The 22,957-nt window shown below is 35.5% G+C and overlaps 1 protein-coding gene across 16 annotated transcripts in view; it reads right to left on the bottom strand.

The window, feature by feature from the left end:
• STAG2 (stromal antigen 2) overlaps positions 1–22,957 on the bottom strand; it is a 150,394-nt gene that overhangs the window by 66,510 nt on the left and 60,927 nt on the right. For 6 of the 16 annotated variants that reach the window (XM_036270843.1, XM_036270842.1, XM_036270841.1 and 3 more), the window contains 4 exons: positions 19,042–19,187; positions 15,663–15,741; positions 10,568–10,732; positions 1,100–1,196 (listed from right to left, as the gene is read on the bottom strand). In XM_036270843.1, the coding sequence (XP_036126736.1) occupies positions 1,100–1,196; positions 10,568–10,732; positions 15,663–15,741; positions 19,042–19,085 (385 nt within the window). In that variant the 5' untranslated portion in view covers positions 19,086–19,187. Of the gene's footprint in view, positions 1–688; positions 816–1,099; positions 1,199–10,567; positions 10,733–13,543; positions 14,149–14,905; positions 14,972–15,662; positions 15,742–19,041; positions 19,188–21,392; positions 21,473–22,957 lie in introns of those variants that run through there. The other 10 variants (XM_036270846.1, XM_036270837.1, XM_036270848.1 and 7 more) reach the window with 7 other exon arrangements.

Here is a 22,957-nt window from a genome sequence, read left to right as displayed (position 1 = left end):
CTCATATATATAACATTTAATATGCATGCTGCACTGAATATTGTGATCAACCTCAAATAAAATGCATCAGTTCTTACAATGTTACTTATTTTCCAATTCCAGGGACAGTATTTTTTAAGGAGTATAGTAGAATTAAAGGAGTCGTCCTAAGTAAATTGTTTCTTGGGATTCTTTCTTCAGATACAACTCAGTCATCCTTTAGTGTCTTAACTTTTTAGATCTATTTTTAAGCAACCTTCCCTCCTCCTGAATTCCAATGCCCATGATTTTTGGTGCCATTTTCTTTAAAATACAAAACAAAAAAAAACAAAAATGCTATACTCTTGGAAAACTATGTAACATTTATTTTCCTGGGCATCTTCTAGAATTTTAATGATGGATCAAGTATTAGGGAAGCACAGGACAGATCAGAACCTGACCACAATCCTGACTAATAATATCCAGATCAGGATGTATGACTCCTCAACTTACATAACTTTATCCCCCTGCCCAATATCTGAACTAAATATCTTTGTCCCAGGAAAGATATTTCTATATTTTATATTTTCCCCACTCCTACTTCAAAATATTTTTACACAAAGTAAAAACACTTTAAACAAGACCCCACTCCCCAATCCAGTTTCTCTACCTTTGAGAAGAAAAACTGGAAATTTCACCAATACCTTATTTAACTTACTTACTTACTTACCTACTTATCTCCTTACTTACTGTTATTCATGGTACTTTTTAATTCCCTAAACTTTACAATTCCCTGCCATTTGAACCTGTATCTCTTCATTATCTTCCTCCTCCCTTCTTAATCCATTTCTTTGTTCCTAAAACCAGATGCTGAAAGTGGAAAATATATCTAATAAAAGTAACATAACAAATATAAATTGCCAAGTTTTTAGTTAACTTCACATATGAATACAACTGTCTCAACAGAGTTTCTCACTTTGTTCTTTGCTCTTTTTTCCTTATATATTGTGTATGGTTGTAATGTAAACAATTCAATATCTTGGCATTATTTTCCATGTAAAGTGCTAATACAGCTTTAGGTAGAACAAAAATAAAGAGACCATTTAAAAAAATTCTGCTTCCAAAAATAAACGTATCTTACCTTTACAGCCTGAACACTGAATAAAAAAGTTGATGAGGTCAAGAAGTGCTATATCTCGGTCATGCTTGTATGACTCTATCCAATCATCTACCACCGACTACAGTGAAAGGGGGAAAAAACACATTAGCTTTTTCTAATGTTCTAAGAATTAAGTTCAATTAAAGTCATTAAAATTCAACATTAAGAGGCATCACATTACTGCAAAGTAATATATACATGTGTACAAAAATTTAAATTTGAATAAAATAGAATCAAATTCAGTTAGCTACTTTTTATTTCTTAGTGACATTAAAGATAACATAAAAACATTAAAAGTACCACCAATATTTCTTTTTTACTAAAATACTGTATTAAATAATATTTAAATATTAACACTACAATAACATGATTTTTAAAAGACGTGAATGCCTGACTTGGCCAATTTGGCTCAGAAGTTAGAGTGTCAGCCTGTGGACCGAAGAGTATCGGGTTCGAATCTCAGTCAAGGGCATGCATGTATCTCAGTTGTGGGTTCAACCCCTGGCCTTGGTTGGGATCATGCAGGAGGCAACCAATCAATGTGTCTCTCTTACATCGATGTGTCTCACTCTCCCTATCTAAGGAAAATCAGTGGAAAAGTATCATCAGGTGATGATTAAAAAATAGAAAAAGAAGTCAATGCCAGGGTCAATAAGGAAATGAACAAAATGACGATTTTTTTTTCAACAGTGAGCCCTGATAGTCGTGTATTAATAAGAAAGGCAAACTGAAGACTAAATAACAGACTGAAGGAAAGGATAGACAGTTCATGGATCTGGAGACTTAATATTGTTAGATGACTATACTCTTCAAATTGATCTAAATACTCAATACAATCCCTATCAAAATCACAGTTTGTTTCTTAGCATAAAATGGAAAACTGATCCTAAAATTCTTATGGTAATGCAAGCAATGAACAGCCAAAACAATCTTGAAAAAGAAGAACAAAATTAGAACATTCATATTTCACGATTTGAAAACTTACTACAAAGCTACAATAATCAATACAGTATAGTACTAACATAAGGATATAACATGTAGATCCAATGGAATAAAACTGAGGGTCAGAAATAAACCCTTACATTGATGGTCAATTGATTTCTGACAAAGATGCCAAGACAAATCCATGAAGACTAGTCTTCTCAACAATGGTGCTGAGATAACTGGATATCCATATGCAAAAGATTGAAGCTGGACCTTATTTCATACCATATACAACAGTTAACTCAAAATGGATCAAAGATATAAATGTAAGTGCTAAAACTCTAAAACACAGAAGTAAATCTTCATAACTGCATTAAGAAAAGCATTCTTAGATATTAGACCAAAACCAGGAGACAAAAGAAAAAATTAATTTTATTTATTCATAATTAACTTTCTGTGCTTCAAAGGACTCCATATCATGGAAGCAAAAAGAAAATCTACAGAATGGGAGAAAATATTTGCAAATCAAGAGGAGAGAGTAAAGGTAGAAGAGGGTAAAGGAGAGATAAATGGTGATGGAAGGAGACTAGACCTGGGGTGGTGAACACACAATACAATATACAGATAACATACTTTAGAATTGTATTAACTGAAATCTATATAATTTTATTAACTAATGTCAGCCCAATAAAATCAATAAAAAATAAAATTATTGACTTCCTGCCAAGATGGAAGCGTAGGGAAACGCAGTATTCACTTCCTCCCACAACTACATCAACATTACAACTAAACTACAGAACAACCATTCTTCAGACCTGAAATTGAGCTGAATGAAAGTCCTACAGCTACAAAATTAAAGAAGCAGCCACACTGAGACTAGTAGGAGGGGCAGACGCTCGGACAGGTTGGTCCCATACACACGTGTGGCGAATGAAAATCAGGATACCTCAGCTGTGAAGATCCTCCCTGAAGAGCAACGGGTCCCTGTCCCACACTAGCTCAGGGTTCCAGTGCGAAGAAGAGAAGTCCTCATAACTACTGGCTGTAAAAACCAGTGGGAAATGAGGCCCTGCCCCACGCAACTTTCAGGTCCACCCAAAATACTGCCAGTTGCTTTACCAAAGAAATGGCCTGTCTTGGATCCTCCTTCATATGTTCCTAAATTGTCTCAAACAAGCAGCATCTGGCCACAACAAGCCCCATACCTCTCACTAAGTGGCCCCAGGCCTGGCATTAGAAGCAGCCAGCCTTGGATCACAGCTTGGCTTTGCCTGAGCACTGCGAAGCCCAGCACAAGAAGAAGCCATCATCAGCAGATTGATTTGTAGCTTATGCCGGGTGGCCCTGGGTAGAACACAGGTAGTGGCTGACCTTGCCCCAGAACCAGCACACCCAGTGGACAGCTTCAGACCACATCAAAGCACCACCACCCAACCATCTCCATAAGTGATGCACTCAATGAGTAGATTCAGTGGGTACCAGAGCCCTGATGAAGTAAGCCTTGCTCTGTGTGGTGGGCCCCTGCACAGCTGATCATCTAAGGTAGTCAGAGGTCAGAGGTTAGTGGTCACAGCCAGACCTTGTAGCTGATCAGCCTGAGTAAAACCCTCCCATTGACGTGCCAACAGCAACCAAGATTCAATTACAACAGAAGAGTGTAAAGTCCACACAAGGGGTGCACCTAAAGGGCCCAGCTGGGTGACCAGAGATGTTGTGCCACTGGACCCTACAGTACAACTACTACAACAGGCAACCCTAGGAAGCCTAGGAGACATAGCAACTCTGCCTAATACATAAAAACTAACACAGGGAATCAGCCAAAATGAAGAGACAAAGAAACATGTCCTAAATGAAAGAACAGAACAAAACTCCAGGAAAAGAACTAAATGAAATGGAGATAAGCCATCTAACAGATGCAGAGTTCAAAACACAGCTTACAAGGACACTCAATAAACTCAGTGAGAATTTCAAGGAACTTAGTGAGGACCTCAAGAGCATAATAAAGAACCAGTCAGAAATGAAGGATGCACTAACTGAAATAAAAAATAATTTATAGAAAATCAATAGTAGAGTAGGTGATGCCAAGAAGCAATCCATCAATTTGGCATAAAGGAACCAAAAAAACACCCAATCAGAACAGAAAAAAAAAGAATCCAAAAAAATGAGGATAGTATAAGGAGCCTCTGGGACAACTTCAAGCATACAAACATTCACATCATGGGAGTGCCAGAAGGAGAAGAGAGAGGGCAAGAAATTGAAAACCTATTTGAAAAAATAATGACAGAAAACTTCCCTAACTTGGTGAAGGAAAGAGACACACAAGTCCAGGAAGCACAGAGAGTTCCAAACAAGATGAACCCAAAGAGGTCTACACCAAGACACATCATCATCAAAATGAAAAAGGTTAAAGACAAAGAATAAATCTTAAAAGCAGCAAGAGAAAAGCAGTTAGTTACCTACAAGGGAGCTCCCATAAGACTGTCAGCTGATTTCTCAAAAGAAACTTAGCAGGCCAGGAGGGAATGGCAAAAAATATTCTATCATTTAGAATAGATGGACATATAAAGAGTTTCCCAGACAAGAAAAAGCTAAAGGAGTGCATCACTACCAAACCAGTATTATAAGAAATGTTGACAGGTCTTCTTGAAGGAGAACAACAAAAATATAAACAATAAAATGGAAATAAATACATATCTATCAACAACTGAATCTACAAAGTGAGCAAGCAGAACAGAAACAAACCACAGATACAGAGAACTTGTTTGCTGATTGCCAGATGGGAGGGGGGCTGAGTGAAAAAGATGAACGGATTAAGAAATACAAATTGGTTGTTAGGTTGAGGAAACTCAAAGGCAAGAGGGGAGGTGGGGTGGGAAGAGAGAAACCAAAGAACTTATATGCATATATGGATAACCAATAGACACAGATAATAGTGTGAGGAAGGCAGGAGGGGAGTGGGAGTGGGGAAGAGGAAGCCAAGGGAGAGAAAAAAGGAGGGACATCTGTAATACATTAAACAATAAAGTTGAGTTTATAAAGATAATAAAATTATTAAAAAGAAAATGTTTGCCAATCATGTATCTGATAAGGTATTTATACCCCAAATACACAAAGATCTCTTACCATTCAATAATTTTAAAAGGCATATTACCCACTCTGGCCGGTCTGGCTCAGCAGTTAGAGCATCAGCTCAAAGACTGAAGGGTGATAGGTTCAATTCCTAATAAAGGGCATGTACATGGGTTGCAGGTTAGATCCCAGGCCCCGGTAGGGGTCGTGCAGAGGGCAACCGATCAATGTGTTTCTCTCACATTTATATTTCTCACTCTCTTTCTCTCTCTCCCTCCCTCCCTTTCACTCTATCTAAAACAATCAATAGAAAAAAAAAATCATTGGGTGAAGATTAACCAGAAAAAAGGGGGTGGGAAATAACCCAATTAAATCATAGGCAAGGGATCTGAATAGAGAGGTCTATATAGAAGATATACAAATGGCTATTAGCAAATGAAAAGATGCTCAATGTAATTGGCCATCAAGGAATTGAAAATCAACACCATAACAAGATACTGCAGAGCCATAGTGGCTCAGTTGGTTAAACATATTCCTGGGCACTAAAAGGACACTGACTGGATTCCCAATCAGGGCACATACCTGGGTTTCGAGTTTTGATTCCCACTCGGGGAGCATGTGAAAGGCACCGATCGATGTTTCTCTCTTACATGAATGTTTCTCTTTCTCTAAGAATGTCCTCAAGTGAAGATTTAAAAAACAAATAAAAAAACATAGTAAGCCCTGGCCGGTTTGGTTCAGCGGTTAGAGCAGTGGCCCACGGTTTGATTGCCAGTCAAGGGCACGTACCTCGATTGCAGGTGGGGTCATGTGGGACAGCAACCAGTTGATGTGTCTCTCTCACATCGCTGTTTCTCTTTCTCCTTCCCTCCCTCCCTCCCTCCCTATCTGAAAATCAATGGAAAAATATCCTTGGGTGAGAATTAACAACAAAAAACATAAGACACTATTTCATACCCACTGTGATGGTTATATAAAAAATAAAGAAAATAACAAATGCTGGCAAGGATGTGACAAAACAGAATACTAAAACATGGCTGATAAGAACATAAAATGCTCCTGCCACTTTGGGAACAGTTTGGCAACCCCTCAGAAACTTAAATAGTTACCACATTAACCCTGCAACTCAAATCCTAGGGTATGTATTACCCAAGAGAAATGAAAACATATCCAAGCAAAAATTTGTACATGAATACTCTTAACCGCATTATCCAGTTTTAATAGCCAAAAAGTGGAAACAAACCAAATGTACATCAAGAAATGAATGAATAAACAACATATGATAGATATGTCCCTACAATAGAATATCTGGCAACAAAAAAGAACAAACATAGTACATACCACAGCATGGATGAACCTTGAAAACATTATGCTAAGTCAAAGAAACCACTCAAAAAGGACCGTTTATTACATGATCCCATTTACATGAACAGTCCAGAATAGGTAAATGTATAGGAAGTCGATTAGTGGTTGCTTAGATCTGTGGCAGATGATGAGACAGTGACTGCTAATGGGCAAGAGTTTTCTTTCTGGGATATGGAAAAATATCCTAAAATTACATTGTGGTGATGGCAGAACAACTCTGAATATACTATAAACCACTGAATTTACCCTTTAAAGGGGTGAACTTAACGGTATGTGACGTATATCTCAATATAGTAATTTTTAAAAGTCATGACAGAACTAAAAAATAAAAGCAGCACTTTATTCCTTTGGGGACAGAAAAGAAACCCACAAAACAGACAAAGACGATTTTTAAATAAAGCAAATTTTAAAAATTAGGATGATAAATAACAGCTAATATAAAGAACAGTCAGGAGGGGAAATTTTTTACCTTTTTTTAATTGATTTTTTAGAGAGAGAGATAGAAACATCAATGTGAGAGAGAAACATCGATTGGCTGCCTCCTACATAACCCCTGCTCGGGACTGAGCCCAAAAACCCGGGCATATGCCCTGACTGGGAATCGAACCAGGACCTCTCAGTCCATGGGACAACACTCAATCCACTGAGCCACATCAGCCTGACAGGAGAGGAAAATGTTTATAGTTATATACCAGTGGATATAAAAACTGGCTACAAAATGAATGAAAAAAATGTACAACTTGACATACAAAAACAAATATGATTACACAATATAGAAGAGAAATAGAAAATACTAGGATTGACCCGATGCAGAGAAATTGGAGATATTCTAAAACTAGACTTAGTTTCTAGATTTGAGTCCTTTTCTGTATTTTACAACAGGTGGTTTATGTTAACCAACTAAATTTATAAAAGATGAGCACTACACAGGATGTATTATGCAACAAGAGTTTTAAAACATGGCTCTAAATTATCTGACATTCTTCCCCCAAAAGTGAGGTCTATGCCCCCTTCTCTAAAACAATGCAATAGAAATAATGGTGCTTCCAAAATTAGGTTACAGGTTATTCAACTTCTGCATTGGATTCTTGGAGCACTCGAGAACTAGATACTCCCTTCCTGCACAGGATACTCTCTCCAAACCCAGAAGCAAACCCAGAAGCCACATGGAAGAACCAGTTGTAGGTCTTCCAGGAACAGCTCCAGCTGAGTCCAGCTTTTAGGTCACTGCAGACGAGGTATCAAATATGAATAAAGAAGCCTCCAAATGATTATAGTCCCTAAACTGTTATGTCACCTGCAGGCAATCAAGCTGTCTCAGCTAAGGACCCAGTCATCATGGAGAGGAACACAGATGAGCCATCCCCATTTAGTTCTGTCAGTATTCTAGGTTAAAAGTATCATTAAGCATAATAAAATGGTGTTCTTTCATATCACTAAGTTTGAGGTTGTTATGTAGCAATAAATAGAGGGAACAGGGATTATTTTCATCAATACAGACACAAAAATATTCAATGAAATCTTACAAAAAGATCACCACATCACATTAAAAAGTTATTCATGAAGATCAAGTAGGGATTATACTAGAAATACAGGGCTGCTGTAATAAAAATACAAGCCATCATGTTAAAATATATTTAAAAATTTTAATCATCAAATAGTATGTTAATAACTTAATAAAATTCAATGTCTATAAATAAAATTCAACAGACCTAGGGCATATGCATGGTTTCTCCTTTCTTAAAATGCAACTATTTTAAAACCAACAGTCAATCTTGTACTTATTCACTCTCACTTATTATTACTGAAATAAATATATCCTGGGGATACAAAAAATAAATAATACACAGTACCTGATCAAGAAATTAACAATCTAGAAGCAAATTCAAACATGTGCGTAACTATAATACAATATACTAAGTGTTATAATGGAAAGAGAAGAATAAGAAATGCATTCAATGGGAGAAGGAGACAGAGCCCAAGAATGCTTCTCAAAAGAAGAGTGACATTTGGTTTAGTCAATCCTATGTGATATAGAAAGGAGGAAAAAAGGCTATTTCAGGCAGAGAGAAAAACGAAAAGGTCTGGGGGCAGAATACATACTTGTGGCTACAGAATAGCAAGTATCCTAAAAGGAAATCTGAGCTGGAACCTATAAGGAAGAACTCTTAAAAATTTGTAAACAGGAGACTTCTTTGATCAAATTTGGTGTTCGATAACACAAGTAGAAATACACAAAATAAACTGGAGGTGGACAGAGGATTCAGGGGAATCGATGCAGGGATACTATGGGCATTTTGCTTTAAAGAAGGAAAGCACATTCTGAAACAGAAAAGCAAATAGCTTATAGATATAATTTTTAAAAATAAATACTTTTACTGATTGTAGAGAGAGAGGAAAGGAGAGGGAGTGGTAGAAACATCCATAAGAGAGAAACATAGATCTGCTGCTTCCTGCAAGCCCCTCACTGGGGATGGGGCCTAAAACCTGGACATGTGCCCCGAATGGGAATCAAACAGATGACCTCTCCTAATGCACGGGACCATGCTCAACCAAATGAGCCACATGGGCTGGAGTGGTAAAATTTTTATATATGACAATCCATAAGCAACACAAAAATAAGAAAAATGTTCATTCTTTAAATACTGAGATAACATTAACAAGAAGAATTAAACATAAAGTTAAACCCTCAAATCTCATACTAAAAAATTTTGATGAGCCAAGAAGTTAAACAGAAACCCTACAGACCAGACAAAAATAAAATAGCCTAATTAACATGTTGATATTTTTATACTAAAAAATGAAGAATCAAAAAAAAGTAACAAATTTAACTAGACTAAATATTATAGAAAAAAAGTATAATAAAAAATATAAAGGAAAGTAACTAAATGATATAACATAAATAATTTATCCCATCGACAAAATTAAACCAAAACTAGAGAAAGGGGGTTAATTTTTTAAATTGGGGAATGACTACATAAATTATAGTATAGTAACATGGATATTTTTTAATATCAAGTGGACACAAAATAATCATTCAAAATATTAGACAAGAAATAAAATTCACACCCTAATTAGAAATATATGAAAACAAACCATATGTAAATAAATAAAGGTCGCCCTGGCCGGTTTGGCTCAGTGGTTGCAGCGTCAGCCTGCGGTCCCGAGAGACCTGGGTTCAGTTCCTGCTAAGGGCACGTACCTCGATTGCAGTTTGTCCCCAGCCCTGGTTGGGTCGTGTGGGTGGCAGCCACTCAATGGGTCCCTTTCACATTGATGTTTCTCTCTCTCTCTCTCTCTCTCTCTCTCTCTCTTCCTCTCCCTCCCTCCCACTCTATCTGAAAAAAAATGAAAAAAATGTCCTCCGGTGAGGATAGATAGATAGATAGATAGATAGATAAATAAATAAATAAATAAATAATTAAGGTGAATTCAAATGTAAGAAAATACAATGCTCTGCACAATTGGTGACAGCCCAAAATCTAACAATTCTTTTTTGTTTTACATGTAAAAAATGATCTTTATTAGCCCCAGTTAATAACTTAAAATTTTATTTACCAAACCACACATATTTAGACAGAGTTTATTCATTAGATTGAAGAAGAAACAAGATTAAGAAGATCTGACACAACATAACTTTTTACTCTTCTGTTAAGAAACAACACAAGTAAATAAATTTGTAATATGCATGTGATCAAAATAATTCAATTCACTAAAGTGGATAGTGATTATATTATATCACTCAACTGAGAATTCTATATGGGCAAAGGACTTCATATTTTAATGGAAGCTATATAAATTCAGGGGAAATTGAAACCTCATAATCAGAGTTTACATCGCATATTTTTGACCAAATAATTATTTACTATATGTCATTAAAAGAAAATAAAGTAGCAGAAATGATTCAAAACACAGCTTAAAGGTATTATGTCTGAATAGACATCTTCCTAGTTTTCTGACTAGTCTGTTGCTTTTTACTAATAATCAGTGTTAGAAATTTTTTAATTCATTTTGAAAAACCAGGGATATATTTTATATATCTCACTAAACTTCAAAACGTAGAAATAAACTGAGAAACATGATAAACATTACCTGCATAGCACTCTTGCCCATTTTAACAACTTCAAACAACATCATGTTTTCCACTCCATTCTGTTGGTGATGACCATTCATTCGGTTTGGACCAGAAGGAGGTTTTCCTCCTCCATTTCCACTTTTGCCCTTTTCTCCTGGGCCCTTTTTGCCTTTTTTACAAGTCTACATAAAAACACAAGTTGGTTAAGTTATATTGTTATCTCTGAGAGTTCAGATTAAAACTACAGACACAGCTGATGATACATAATCATGTTTAAACCTAAAGAGGAGTGCCATACACATCATATAAAATGATACAGTTGTGACAGCCTCTTTGTGGTATCAATTTATTCATTTATACTATCATGCACCTCGCATGACACTGTAGTTAGGAGCAGAGCCTCTGCAGACTGACAGATTTCATGGGGCCAAACTTATACTCCTATTAGCTGAGTAATCTTAGGCAACTTCCTTAACCATGGCTGTGCTTCAGAGATATTTCTAATTTGTAAAGTGAGAATAAACTTGTGCCTACTTGGCCCTGGCCAGTTTGAATCAGCAGTTAGAGCATCGACCAGTGGACCGAAAGCGTTGCGGGTTCGATTCTTGTTCATGGGCACATACCTGGGTTGCAGGTTTAATCCCTGGCCCTGGCCCCAGTTGGGGTCATGTCTCTCTCACATTGATGTCTCTCTCTCTCTCTCTCTCTCTCCCCCACTCTAAAAATCAATAGAAAAATATCCTCCAGTGAGGATTAACCAAAAAAAAACAAAAAACAAAAACAAAACAAACTCTACCTACTTCAGAGGGTTGCTGCTTTATCAAATGTGTAACTTATACCTAGTTTAACATTTTAGCTTGATACCTATTGTTAGTCCTTATAAATCATTGCAGTGCACTGACAAAGGAATTCTAAACAGCATAAATAGGTGTTATCAACCTCATTCTTGTCTGGGCCCTCCCTCCGACACTTATTTATCATGAAAATTCAATTTATGTGAATACTATGGAAATAAAGTCCTTCATAAGAAAGTTGCAATATTGGGGGTGGGGAGCTTCATATATCAGCAAAAAGATTTGCCTATATGCCTGTGTTATAAAATACCTCCCACTGCTTTTATAACTTATCATAGAAAAACAAGTCATTCCTTAACTCAGAGTTCTCATTTCTAAAATGCCAGAGCTGTATTAAAATCTTTATAGATTAGAATAGAATGTTTCTAAGGTCTCTTAGACCAACACATTTCTATGACCTGGAGCAAGGGTTGGCAAACCTTTTGTAAAATACCAGATATAAAATACTTTAGGCTTTGTGGGCCACATAACTGGTCTGTCATATTTTTGGGTTTTTTTACAACCCTTTTTTTATATGTTTTTATTGATTTTTTTTTTTTTTTTAGACAGAGGAAGGGAGAGAGAGAGATAGAAACATCGATGTGAGAGAGAAATATCAATCGGCCGCCTCCTGCATACCCCCCCAATGGGGATCGAGCCCACAACCCCAGCATGTGCCCTGACTGGGAATTGAATCAGGACCTTTCAGTCCATGGGATGGTGCTCAATCCACTGAGCCACTGAGCCACACCGGCAGGGCCATTTTTACAAACCTTTAAAAATGTAAAAATAATTCTTAGCTCATGGGCAGTACAAAATCAGGCCATAGTTTGTAGACCCCTGATCTACAGCCAGGCCTACAAATTTATTTCCACTGACAGCCTGTATGCTTATATACTTTGTTCCATAAAGGGTCCTTCCTCCTCAAGAGTCCAAAACCACCCTACTCTTAACCACTTCAAATCTCTTCCTAACAACTGAAAGAAATTACTGGTTAATTTACATTATTTTGTTAATGATATTCAGTCTTTGTGAACCTAAGTCATTAATTCTTAATTGTAGAATAAAAGGCTTTTGTCCCCAGTAAAGGGAATTTCAGAGATAAGGATAAAAGAAAAGATCAAATACAGAGTATACTAGAAAAGTATAAAATGTTAATATTAATTAACATGGAGCTATATATTTTTGCTTTTTTTGTTTTTCTGTTGTTAATCCTCACCTGAGGATATTTTTCCATTAATTTTTGGATAAAGTAGGAGGGAGGGAGGGAGGGAGGTAGGGAGGAAGGGAGGAAGGGAGGGAAGAAAGGAGGGAGGGAAGTAAGGAGGGAGGGGGAGAGAGATAGAAAGAGAAACAAGATGTGAGAGAGATACATCGATTGGGTACCTCCCACATGACCCTGACCAGGGCCAGAGATTGAACCTGCAACCCAGGTATATGCCCCTTTACCAGAAATAGAACCGGAGACCCTTTAGTCTTGGCCAAAGCTCTAACTGCTAAGCCAAATCTGCCAGGGCTGGAGCTATATATTTGCAATTTATCTATCATATGCCTCAACAATCCCTGTTGGTATGTAAAACTAATCAGTACAATTGAAATGGCTCAGTGGATATGCTGTGCTACAAAAACAAAAACAAAAACAAACAATGTGCAGCCCTGACCAGTTTTGCTCAATGTTTAGTGTCGGACTGTGGATCAAAGGGTCATGGGTTGGATTCCTGGTCAAGAGCATGTACCTGGATTGCAGGTCTGATCCCCTGCCCCAGTTGGTGTCATGCAGGAGGCAACCAATTGATGTCTCTCTCTCTCACACATCAATGTTTCTCTCTCTTCCTCCCTTCTATTCTATCTGGGGGAAAAAAAAAAATCAATGAAAAAGTATCCTTGGGTGAGGATTAACCAAAAAGAAAAAAAAAAGGAAAGAAAGAAAGAAAGTAAAAGAAAAAACAATGTGCAAGGAAGTACAAGAAGTAAACATGCTTACTGAGTTTAATCATGTAGAGGGGAAAAAAAACCTAAAAATTCTCTTTTACATCTCATGGCATACAAACGAATACTAAAATTCTGCGGCACACCAAAAACCATATATTTTTTGTCAATCCAACAAAAAGAATAGGTATAATTGTGATTAGTTTATAAATAATAATAACAACCACCTACCCTTTTTGCTCCAAAGTGTCTTTTTAAAAAATCAGGTACCTATACTTGTATACAGGATTTCTGGTACTAAGAATTAGGCAATCAGATGTATCCTTATTATGTGACATGACCAATAGGATACAACTTTATTATATGACCTATATATTTATGGTTCAAGACAGGATAATCACACCAGACAGCTAAGGAAAAAGAGGTCAGTGCCCCTGACTAAATAGTCAGGTATTGCATGTTTTAAAAATTCTACAGCACACTGGTTAAAAATCACTGCTATAGTGGATTTAATGCACCATCTTTCTCAACAGATATGGGCTCAAATTCTTTAACACTGAGTTGTCTGGACCTTAGTTTCCTATCTATAAAATAAGAAAGTTTCTAATCCACAAGATTGTTCAGATATTAAATTAGATAACATAAATGTGTTACCACACTGCATGGAACATACATAATATAGTGTCAAACATCATGGCAGCTTTTATTACTATATAATCCCTGATCTGACCCCTAACACCTCACTCACAGTAGTAGCTATACAAAATTAACCAAACTATAGCCCAAAAACTTTGGGGAGTCCTCAATGCAGATGCCACTATGAGTCCTGTTCCAATCTGCAAATTAAATCAAAGTCAAAAGTAGAGTTTCAGTTTTGTAGGATGTTTGCAAAAAAAAAGTTTTCTAATAAATAACCATAGTACCCACTAGAATTATGGCTGTCTTTGGATAGTTATGAGTTAAGATTTTTATTCATTCACACGATTTCTCTCTCTCTCTCTCAAAACTTCAACTTTTTAAGGAACTAAGATAGCATATAAAATTATGAAACAAATGCATTATATGTACTCTAAAATAGTATTCCACGAACTAGTTAAATAAATTATATTCCATACATAAAATGGGATGCTATGACACAATTAAAAATTACAGACAGAGCCCTGGCTGGTGTTTCTCAATGGTTAGAGCGCCCACCCCGCAACCTCCAAGGACAGTCTCAGGTTCAATTCCTGCTCAAGGGCATGTACATGGGTTGCAGTTCAATCCTCAGCCCAGTGAGGGCTCCTATGGGAGACAACCAATCTATGTGTCTATTTTGCATTGATGTTTCTCTCTCACGCGTGCACCCCCCTTCCTTCTTTCCACTCTCTCTAAAAATCGATGGGAAAAAAAAATCCTCAGGTGAGAATTAACAAAAAAATAACTAGAAAAAATTCACCAGAGGAAAGCTGCTGACAACATAACATTAAGTTTTAAAAGCTAATCAAATAGTTCGCATAGTATGATTTCATTTAAGTAAAATTCTATGATCACGTTTATACATAGATATACATACAAAAGTATGTTCACCAAAATGTTTAAAGAATAAATTACCTCTGGGTAATAGGTTTATGGGAAATTTTTGCTTTGTTCATTGTACATTTCTGCATTAACCTTTTTAAAAGTAAATGTATCGTGAGAAAACAAATACAAAATTCATCTTGTATTTTGTTCAGCGTTAAGAAAACACTGAATAAAAACAAGTCATATTTTACCCAATGTACTTACACACATGCACAGAGTCAAATGTACGTTCTAAACAGCAAAATGATTTGACCATTAGTCAACTTAACCAGAGTCCTCAGGGTAGCCATCATATTCTAAACTTGCATTCTATTGACTCAGAACTTCATTTGACATTACTTATAAAGAGTAAAACTATTATCCATCATAACCCACTTACATAAACTGATGGAGGTTACATTTTTAGGGTCCTTTATAATAAGATATTTTATTTCCTGCTTTGCTTTATATTTGACTACTCATGTACATAGTAAATATAAAAGCCAAGAAAATATCACATTTTGCTTAGCATACTGTGTTTTACAAAATAAACAAGAAACAATAAATTATTAATTTCAACTTTACAGCAGTGAAAATAGATAATCAAAAGATACTTCATCTAGAAGCCCAGAAACTACATGTATGCATAAGGCTTACCATAACAATCAGAAAAAAAGGGCATTTTTAAGAGACAATACCATCTGTGATATAACTAAAAAACTATATATTATATTCATAATTATGTATGTGCAAATACATATACAAAAGACCTTGCAAATCAAAATAAAGTCATGTATTCTGTACATACTTTTCCTTTGCCTTGCTTTTGGTTTTTTCCTTCGATGTCTTCAAAATCTGTGTCAGAAGAAAAATGTGTTTCTGACTCCCTATGACAGAAAGATAAGCAATTACTTAAAACCTTCCTTAGAAATATACATAGAGTTCCTAACTTTTGCTGTATTTTCTAAAAGAAAGGTTTGGTTAACTCATTACAAAACTCCATATTAGCATTAAATGTAATTAGATGATTTTCCAAATCATACCTTAACATATTACCAAACATATAAAATTACATAACCAACTACAAAAATAATAATCTGAAAAATATCTAAACATTTTTTATTTTGTTAATTTTTAACCAAAGCATAGAAATGAAACCAGTGGCTCTCAAAACTTTAACCCTAGGAACTATGGTGTTCTACTGCGATGGCTGGTTTCATTTTCTGATTCAAAGACCATGTGCTCAGATAAAACTGCATTTTAACACTAGGTATTAGATGCATTTTGTTAGAGAATTTTACCAATATTAAAGATTCTCTGTCCTCTACTACCTCACTCAGAAATATTTATAAATCTAGGTGTAACTAGACAAAACATATGTTTCTGAAAGGATATGTATAAAACATTTTTACAAACTAAATCATTGGAAACAGTAGGGAAGTATGCTAACTGACCAAAATCCTTTATGAAGTAAAGAGGTGGTAAGCTATGGTCAGGAGAACTGGTTCTTATACTAACAAACTATGTGATCTTGGACACGTAACAATCTTCTCATCTATACACAATGTATATGTAGGAAAGAATGAAATGTCTAGGCTCTTCAATCTCCATGATATAAATCTATAGTTCTAAGAATTGTGCCTTACTTTGGAGTAGAAGGGGTGTTTTAAATACACAGGTGTGATGCCTCTTTTATGTTAACATACATCTAAATAACAGTAAGGTACTTTCATTTAAATGCTTTAAGGCAAGGCATACTTGGTATTTAGCTCACAATGGATTTTAGAATCAAACCACACCCATAAAAGAGAAAGGTTTAGTTACTCTAAATGTGTAAACCTAGTACCAGATTTGCTTAAAATAAATGGATCAAAGTGAAAAGGCTAATCCTTCTAAAGCTAGTCTTCTCTAACTATATTTCTTCTATTTCCATTTTCATTGCTACAATAACCAGTTGTCCAGAGGCTGTGAGGTAGGAGAAATACTTAATAAATCTAAAGTAATGGTTAAGATACTGGGAAGGAAAAGTGCTATACATAGTACTTATCTACAAAGTAATTTAAACAATGTATTGAAGATAGTGGCAATCCTATGTCCTACATTTTTGTGAGGAAAGGGCCTATAATAAATACCATTTCCAAGAGTTAATGCACCAAAAACTGAATGACTACAAAATATTAACCCTGAAACTCTTGCCTGTTACATCTTAAGAAGATTGCTGTACATCTTAAGAAGATTGCTGTCATCAATATTCTTCTCACGTGCCTATATGACCTTGCAAAAAAACTGAAAATGTTTTTAAATATCTTGGTGTATAGTATACTTCTTTCCTCCCAAGACATTTGTGGGACACAAGCTCTCTTAGCTCAGTAACTACTCTAAGTCTGCAAACAAACATTAGTCTTCACAATATTCCAATGGCCAGAGTAATCAAAAGCAAAATTACACTCTTAATCCTCATCTCCAGGCTATCTCAACGAAAAGAATGAGCCATTAGAGGTTTGATTATTAACTGGAAAACCCTTCTGAAGAAAGCTGAAGTGAGTAATCAGTATAGGGTCTAAAGTATCCTCAACCAGAGAAGAAATATTCTCGAGTCTGTCTTTCTCCAGTGCTTTCCTCTGCTTTTAAGATCAAAACAACAAAAACCTATCCTAAGTGAAACAGATATGCTTAAGGAACATACATACTGCTTAACCTTTGAGTGGCTTGATATTTCATGAGTCAGCTATCACATGACTGAATCTTCTATTCCTTTCTCTTTACCCTGCCCCCTTCCTCACAAACACTATCTATTCCACCTCCACAAATCGATTTTCTCTTATCCATTATCCTATTTCAGGCACTACTTACTCAAGATATTCTAACAGTCAATGGTCTAGACTATAATACAAACCTTTTTAATAATCTCTAACCCTTACTTAATATATAAGAAATTCATAAGATAATTTTACAATAGTCAAACCAAATATTTTCTCAGACTATCCCATATTTTCCCTCAAACACACAAAAACAAGAAATTTTCCTCAAAAATCTTAAAATAGAGTCAATATACACTGGGATTAAAACAACATTAAAAATCATACTTTGAACCCAGCCAGCGTGGCTTAGTGGTTGAGCCTTGACCTATGGACCAGGAGGTCACTGGTTCTATTCCAGGTCAGGGCACATATCCAGGTTGCAGCCTCAATACCCAGTAGGGGGCGTGCAGGAGGCAGCCAACTGATGTTTCCATCTCTCTTTCCCTTCCTCTTCTCTAATATCAATAAAGAAAAAAAAAAAGAAACATTGGCAACATCCCAGTAGATCCTTAGTGTCCACTGAAAATAAAATTATTTAAAAAAATGAAAATCTATACACCATCAAAAGCAAACACTGACTACCATTATATACAAGGATTTTATTCTGTTGTTCTCATCAAAATTTTTAACAACCAGAATGTTTCCAAATCAAGTCTTATAAAGACCCTTGTAGCAAATATGGTGTGGTATATGTATGCATAAGTTAAAGGGATCCAGAAGCAGTTTAAAGATTCACTTTCACTGAGCCATCTTGGAAACTGGATGTAGTATAAAAACCACTATTACATATAGTAATTCAAATTCTTTCCAACATCACCAAAGAGTAATTAGAATGAAAATTGAACAAGTTATATAGGCAGCTTTTAAGACAAGGGTAAAGAAAACACCTAGATAGAAGTTACTTCATGGATCAATAAGCATGTAATTATTTCTGAAAAACATGAAAAGCATGTCCCACCCTTCTAGATTTGTTTTAGCATATCATTTTATTTTATAATAGAAAGGTGACATTACATCCTAAGTACTACTGCATGATATATATTCCTCATTAATAAAAACACTTATTAACCTTTTAAGAATTTCATGATGCTCCCTCAAAACAGTTGTTATTGTAAAACCAAGTATGGATTCAACTGCACAGCTAAAATAATAAATTGTGCAGTATCTAAAATTTAAAAATAAGTTTAAAATGTAGTTTAAGAAACGTGGAATATTTACTGTTATGTTAATGTCCAATGAACATTAACATAAACTTTTTCAAAGTATACATACTGTGCTCTATCTTATGTATTAGATCTTCTCAAGAAGAAATAATTTTAACTGAAGTTAATATATTTCTTATTTTGTGGAAAAACAAATATTTAAAAATCATTGTAATATACTTACTGTAGTAGATTAAAATCAGTTGGTACTTCTGGAGCTGCTATCATTTCTTTATCATCTTCTGGAACGCCTCAATGTCAGAAATATATTCATATATTTACGTGGGTTAAATGATGGTTTGATTCTTTCTTCTAAGACAGAGAGAATTCCTTTAAAGGGGAGGAATGTCATATCTATTACAAACACATCAAATACACTGGGAAGGGTATCTACACTCAAAAACTAAATTCCCCTGTGCCTGCTAGTGTGTTTCAATAAATAAGGATTTCTTTCCCTTGCATTTGACTGCTCTTTCTAGATATGATTTGTTACAACTATTGCAGCCCCACAACAGAAACAACAAACACAAAGAAAGAAACTCATATTACAATTATTTTTAAAATTTGTTATGATTCTGTAGCTTGGCTGTATAAAACATATACCCTAATTAGGAACATGATGTGACTCTTTATTGGTCCTCAAATCCTTATGACAAGTTTAAAACATAATACAAGATGTCTGAAAATTCTGTAACATTTTGCTGATGGTGTACAGCAGTTAAAAGGAACGAATAAAAACCTAAGATACTATCAAGGAAATATACAGTCCAAAGCCTAGCTTGTTAATAAATAACCACTTCATGATAATACCACATTGTATTAAATAGGGAAAAAGGAAAAATGCTAGCTCTGATATATTCCCTTTCCCTCAAGGAACTTACAATCAACTTAAATACCAATAATGGCATATGGGCAACAGTATAAGTTTGGCCACAGAATGGGTATTATTTTTTAGTTTTGAAGGTCAAAGATGCAGATCCTAAATGAAAGAATGACCTAAGAGCAAATGACAAGTCTATAACAAAAAGAGAGAAAATAGGCTGGGTCTAGAGCTCTTAATCTTATGTGTAAATTTCTTTTAGAATTTTCTTATTCTTTTCTTTCCAAGTGAATCTAGTACTTGGTGGCCACCTAAAGAAAAAGCAGATAAGACTAAACATGCCTAATTAATAAAAAATTTTCAAATATCACATACTAATAAACTTCTAATGATCTCTTCCAATAGAGCACATTATACAAGAAACTGATAATTCAATTTTTCCATTAATTCTAAATTTCTGGAAACATAAATGACTAGTCAAAACACAGCATTTCCTAGCTCACCCTAATTAAGCTACTATTAATAGCAAAATAATGAGGTAATAAGAGAAACAAGAATGAATAAATCCACAAAGTAAGCCCTGAATAATCAAGCGTTGTCTATACCACCACTCTGAGCTTATCTTTTTATTCTAAAGAATAATCACATTATAAACTCTTTATTTAGATATGATTGTTAGCATGGTCTCCTCCTTATACTACATCATGGTCCCAGGATTGTTCCCCTCCAAGACCACCAATTGCAACCTAAGAAGTTATAGTACACCAGAATTCTTAGGCTCACCATTACATGTAGGACATACCTAAGCCTCCTAAAAATCCCAACTTATTTTTTTAATTACTTTTTCAATAAATAAAAATTGTTTTAAATGAGATATGGAGAGGTATAGAACAGAGGTAAATAAGTTCTAACCAACACATCAGGTTATCTAGATGTCAAGATGGAAATAAAATGCTTGCTTTGTCTGTCTGCCTACCTGACCCCACTCTCTCTAAGCATTTTATAAGACCAAACTTGCTACATTCCTTAAATATAGTTTTTAAGCAGACTTAAAAGACAGTTCATATATACATTCTGCCAAGGAAAAAATAATACATAAGCTCGGAAAAGCAGAGAGCACTAATTAAGTAGCGTGTGATATACTACATTCCTCTGCACAGCACAAAATTAATTTCTAGTATACAAAAAATCTTGTCAGGTCAAATTATTTTTCTCAGTATAGGGTTATACTAACATGTGCTTGGAAACTAGAAACCAAAGCAAACACAAAAGAAAAAATGGACTTCATAAAGATGTGTATCTCCCAGACAAGGTGCCTATTTTTTTTTTCTTTTATCCTCACCCGAGGACATTTTTGCATTTATCTTCAGACAGAGTGGGAAGGAGAGAAGGAGTAAGAGAGAGAGAAACATCGACGTGAGAGAGGCACATCGAGTGGTTGCCACCCACACGATCCCAACCAGGGCCAGGGACAAACTGCAACCGAGGTACGTGCCCTTAGTGGAAACTGAACCCGGGTCTCTCTGGACCGCAGGCCGAAGCTCTAACCACTTAGCAAAACCGGCCAGGGCCAAGGTGCCTATTTTTAAAAAAGAAATACCATAGGACAGACTTAGAAAAATTATTAAATTGGCCAACTCCCTATTCCCAGTAAAATACTTGTTTTCAAAGTTTCTACATATTAAAAATCCACCCAATCAACTAAAAATATTTACCATGTGCCTAATGCAGTGCAGGACACTGGGCATACACTAGTGAAAAAGGAGAGCAATGATCCTTACCCTTATGGAACCACCTGCAACAATAAATGCGAAAATGTATTTATTCTGCCCTGGCTGGTATGGCTCAGTTGGAGTGTCTTCTCCTATACCGAAAGGTTACGGGTTTGATTCCCAGTCAGGGTACATACTTAGGCTGCACATACGGAAGCCAACCAATAGATCAATGTGATCTCTCTCTCTCTCTCTCTCTCTCTCTCTCTCTCACACACACACACACACACACACACACACACACACGCCTTTTCCCATACATATGTAAATCTACAAGGTACCTACCTCTAGAGCCAACTAATATTAAACATAAAAATACTAAAGTCCATGTATCTGAATTTTCACTGTATTAGTCATTTTCTAAATAACCAATTTGCCACCAAAACAGTTATTTATTACTCAAAATTGTATATTAAAAATTGCTTTGGCCTGGCCAGTATGGCTCAGTAGATTGAGCACAGTCCCACTGACTGAGAGGTCCTGGTTCCATTCCAGTGGGGGCACACTTCTGGGTTGAAGACTGGATCCCCAGTAGGGGGCATGCATGAGATCAATGTCTCTCACATGGATGTTTCCTACCTCTCTCTCCCTTCCTCACTCTGTAAAAAATTCAATAAAAACACATTTTTAAAAACTGCTTTGTAATTTAAGGGGCTGGAAAAATTGGTAAGTTAGCACTGGGTTTTTTGGAGTTGTTTATTTTTTTAAGAATGCAAACTTCATCTGCAGGAACAGCTGAGAATTTTCCCCTTTTTATTTTAAAGGTCTACAGCTGTATATAAATAGAATGTTTCCTCCAAAGACTTCCATTAAAAAACTCACAAGTCTTTAAATGTACTTAATACCATTTGACCTAAGTTGGGAAACCCAAAACTGTAAGAATATGTAATGCTCAACAAAAGTAGAGTTAAACAGGCAAACTTATTACACCATTTATGGCCTACTGTAGGCTATTAATCTTTTTTAAATATGCTCAAAGATCACAAGGTGGAGCTCGCACCTAATGTCAAGGAAAAGGTTTTGAGATTTTTATTACATGTACCAATTCTCTTTAACTACTATAAGAGTTAACATTCCAACAGCTTTGGACGATAAAGCACAAAGATGAAATTTGCTTTAACTCTCAATCACTATTTTCCTTTTGGGGAAAAATATATCTAATAACAACTAGCTTCTGTTTCTCCTTATTGAAAACTAAGTGAACACATTTTATAGATAGGTTGCAAATAATGTAAACCACCTCCTCAGCTCAAGTGTATAGTACACAGCCATTAAAGGTTTATTCAATTCATTCACATATAATTACTGAATTAAAAAGTAAATAGGTCATTATGAACTAATTCTATATGTTAAATTCAAGTAAACACTCTCACAGGTACTGCTTTTGATATCAATAGAAATCTAAATGCTGAAGCTTGATCACCATAACTTTTCAAGTTATCTATAATAAATGTTTATAGCCTGTTACTCAAAGTTTAGATTCCAAGTTAATTCAATAACAAAAAAAC

The sequence above is a fragment of the Molossus molossus genome, unplaced genomic scaffold (assembly GCF_014108415.1).
Source record: "Molossus molossus isolate mMolMol1 unplaced genomic scaffold, mMolMol1.p scaffold_m16_p_2, whole genome shotgun sequence".
Lineage (NCBI taxonomy): Eukaryota > Metazoa > Chordata > Mammalia > Chiroptera > Molossidae > Molossus > Molossus molossus.
Note: the sequence above shows the minus strand (reverse complement) of the source record. Positions and strands in the feature narration are given on the sequence as shown.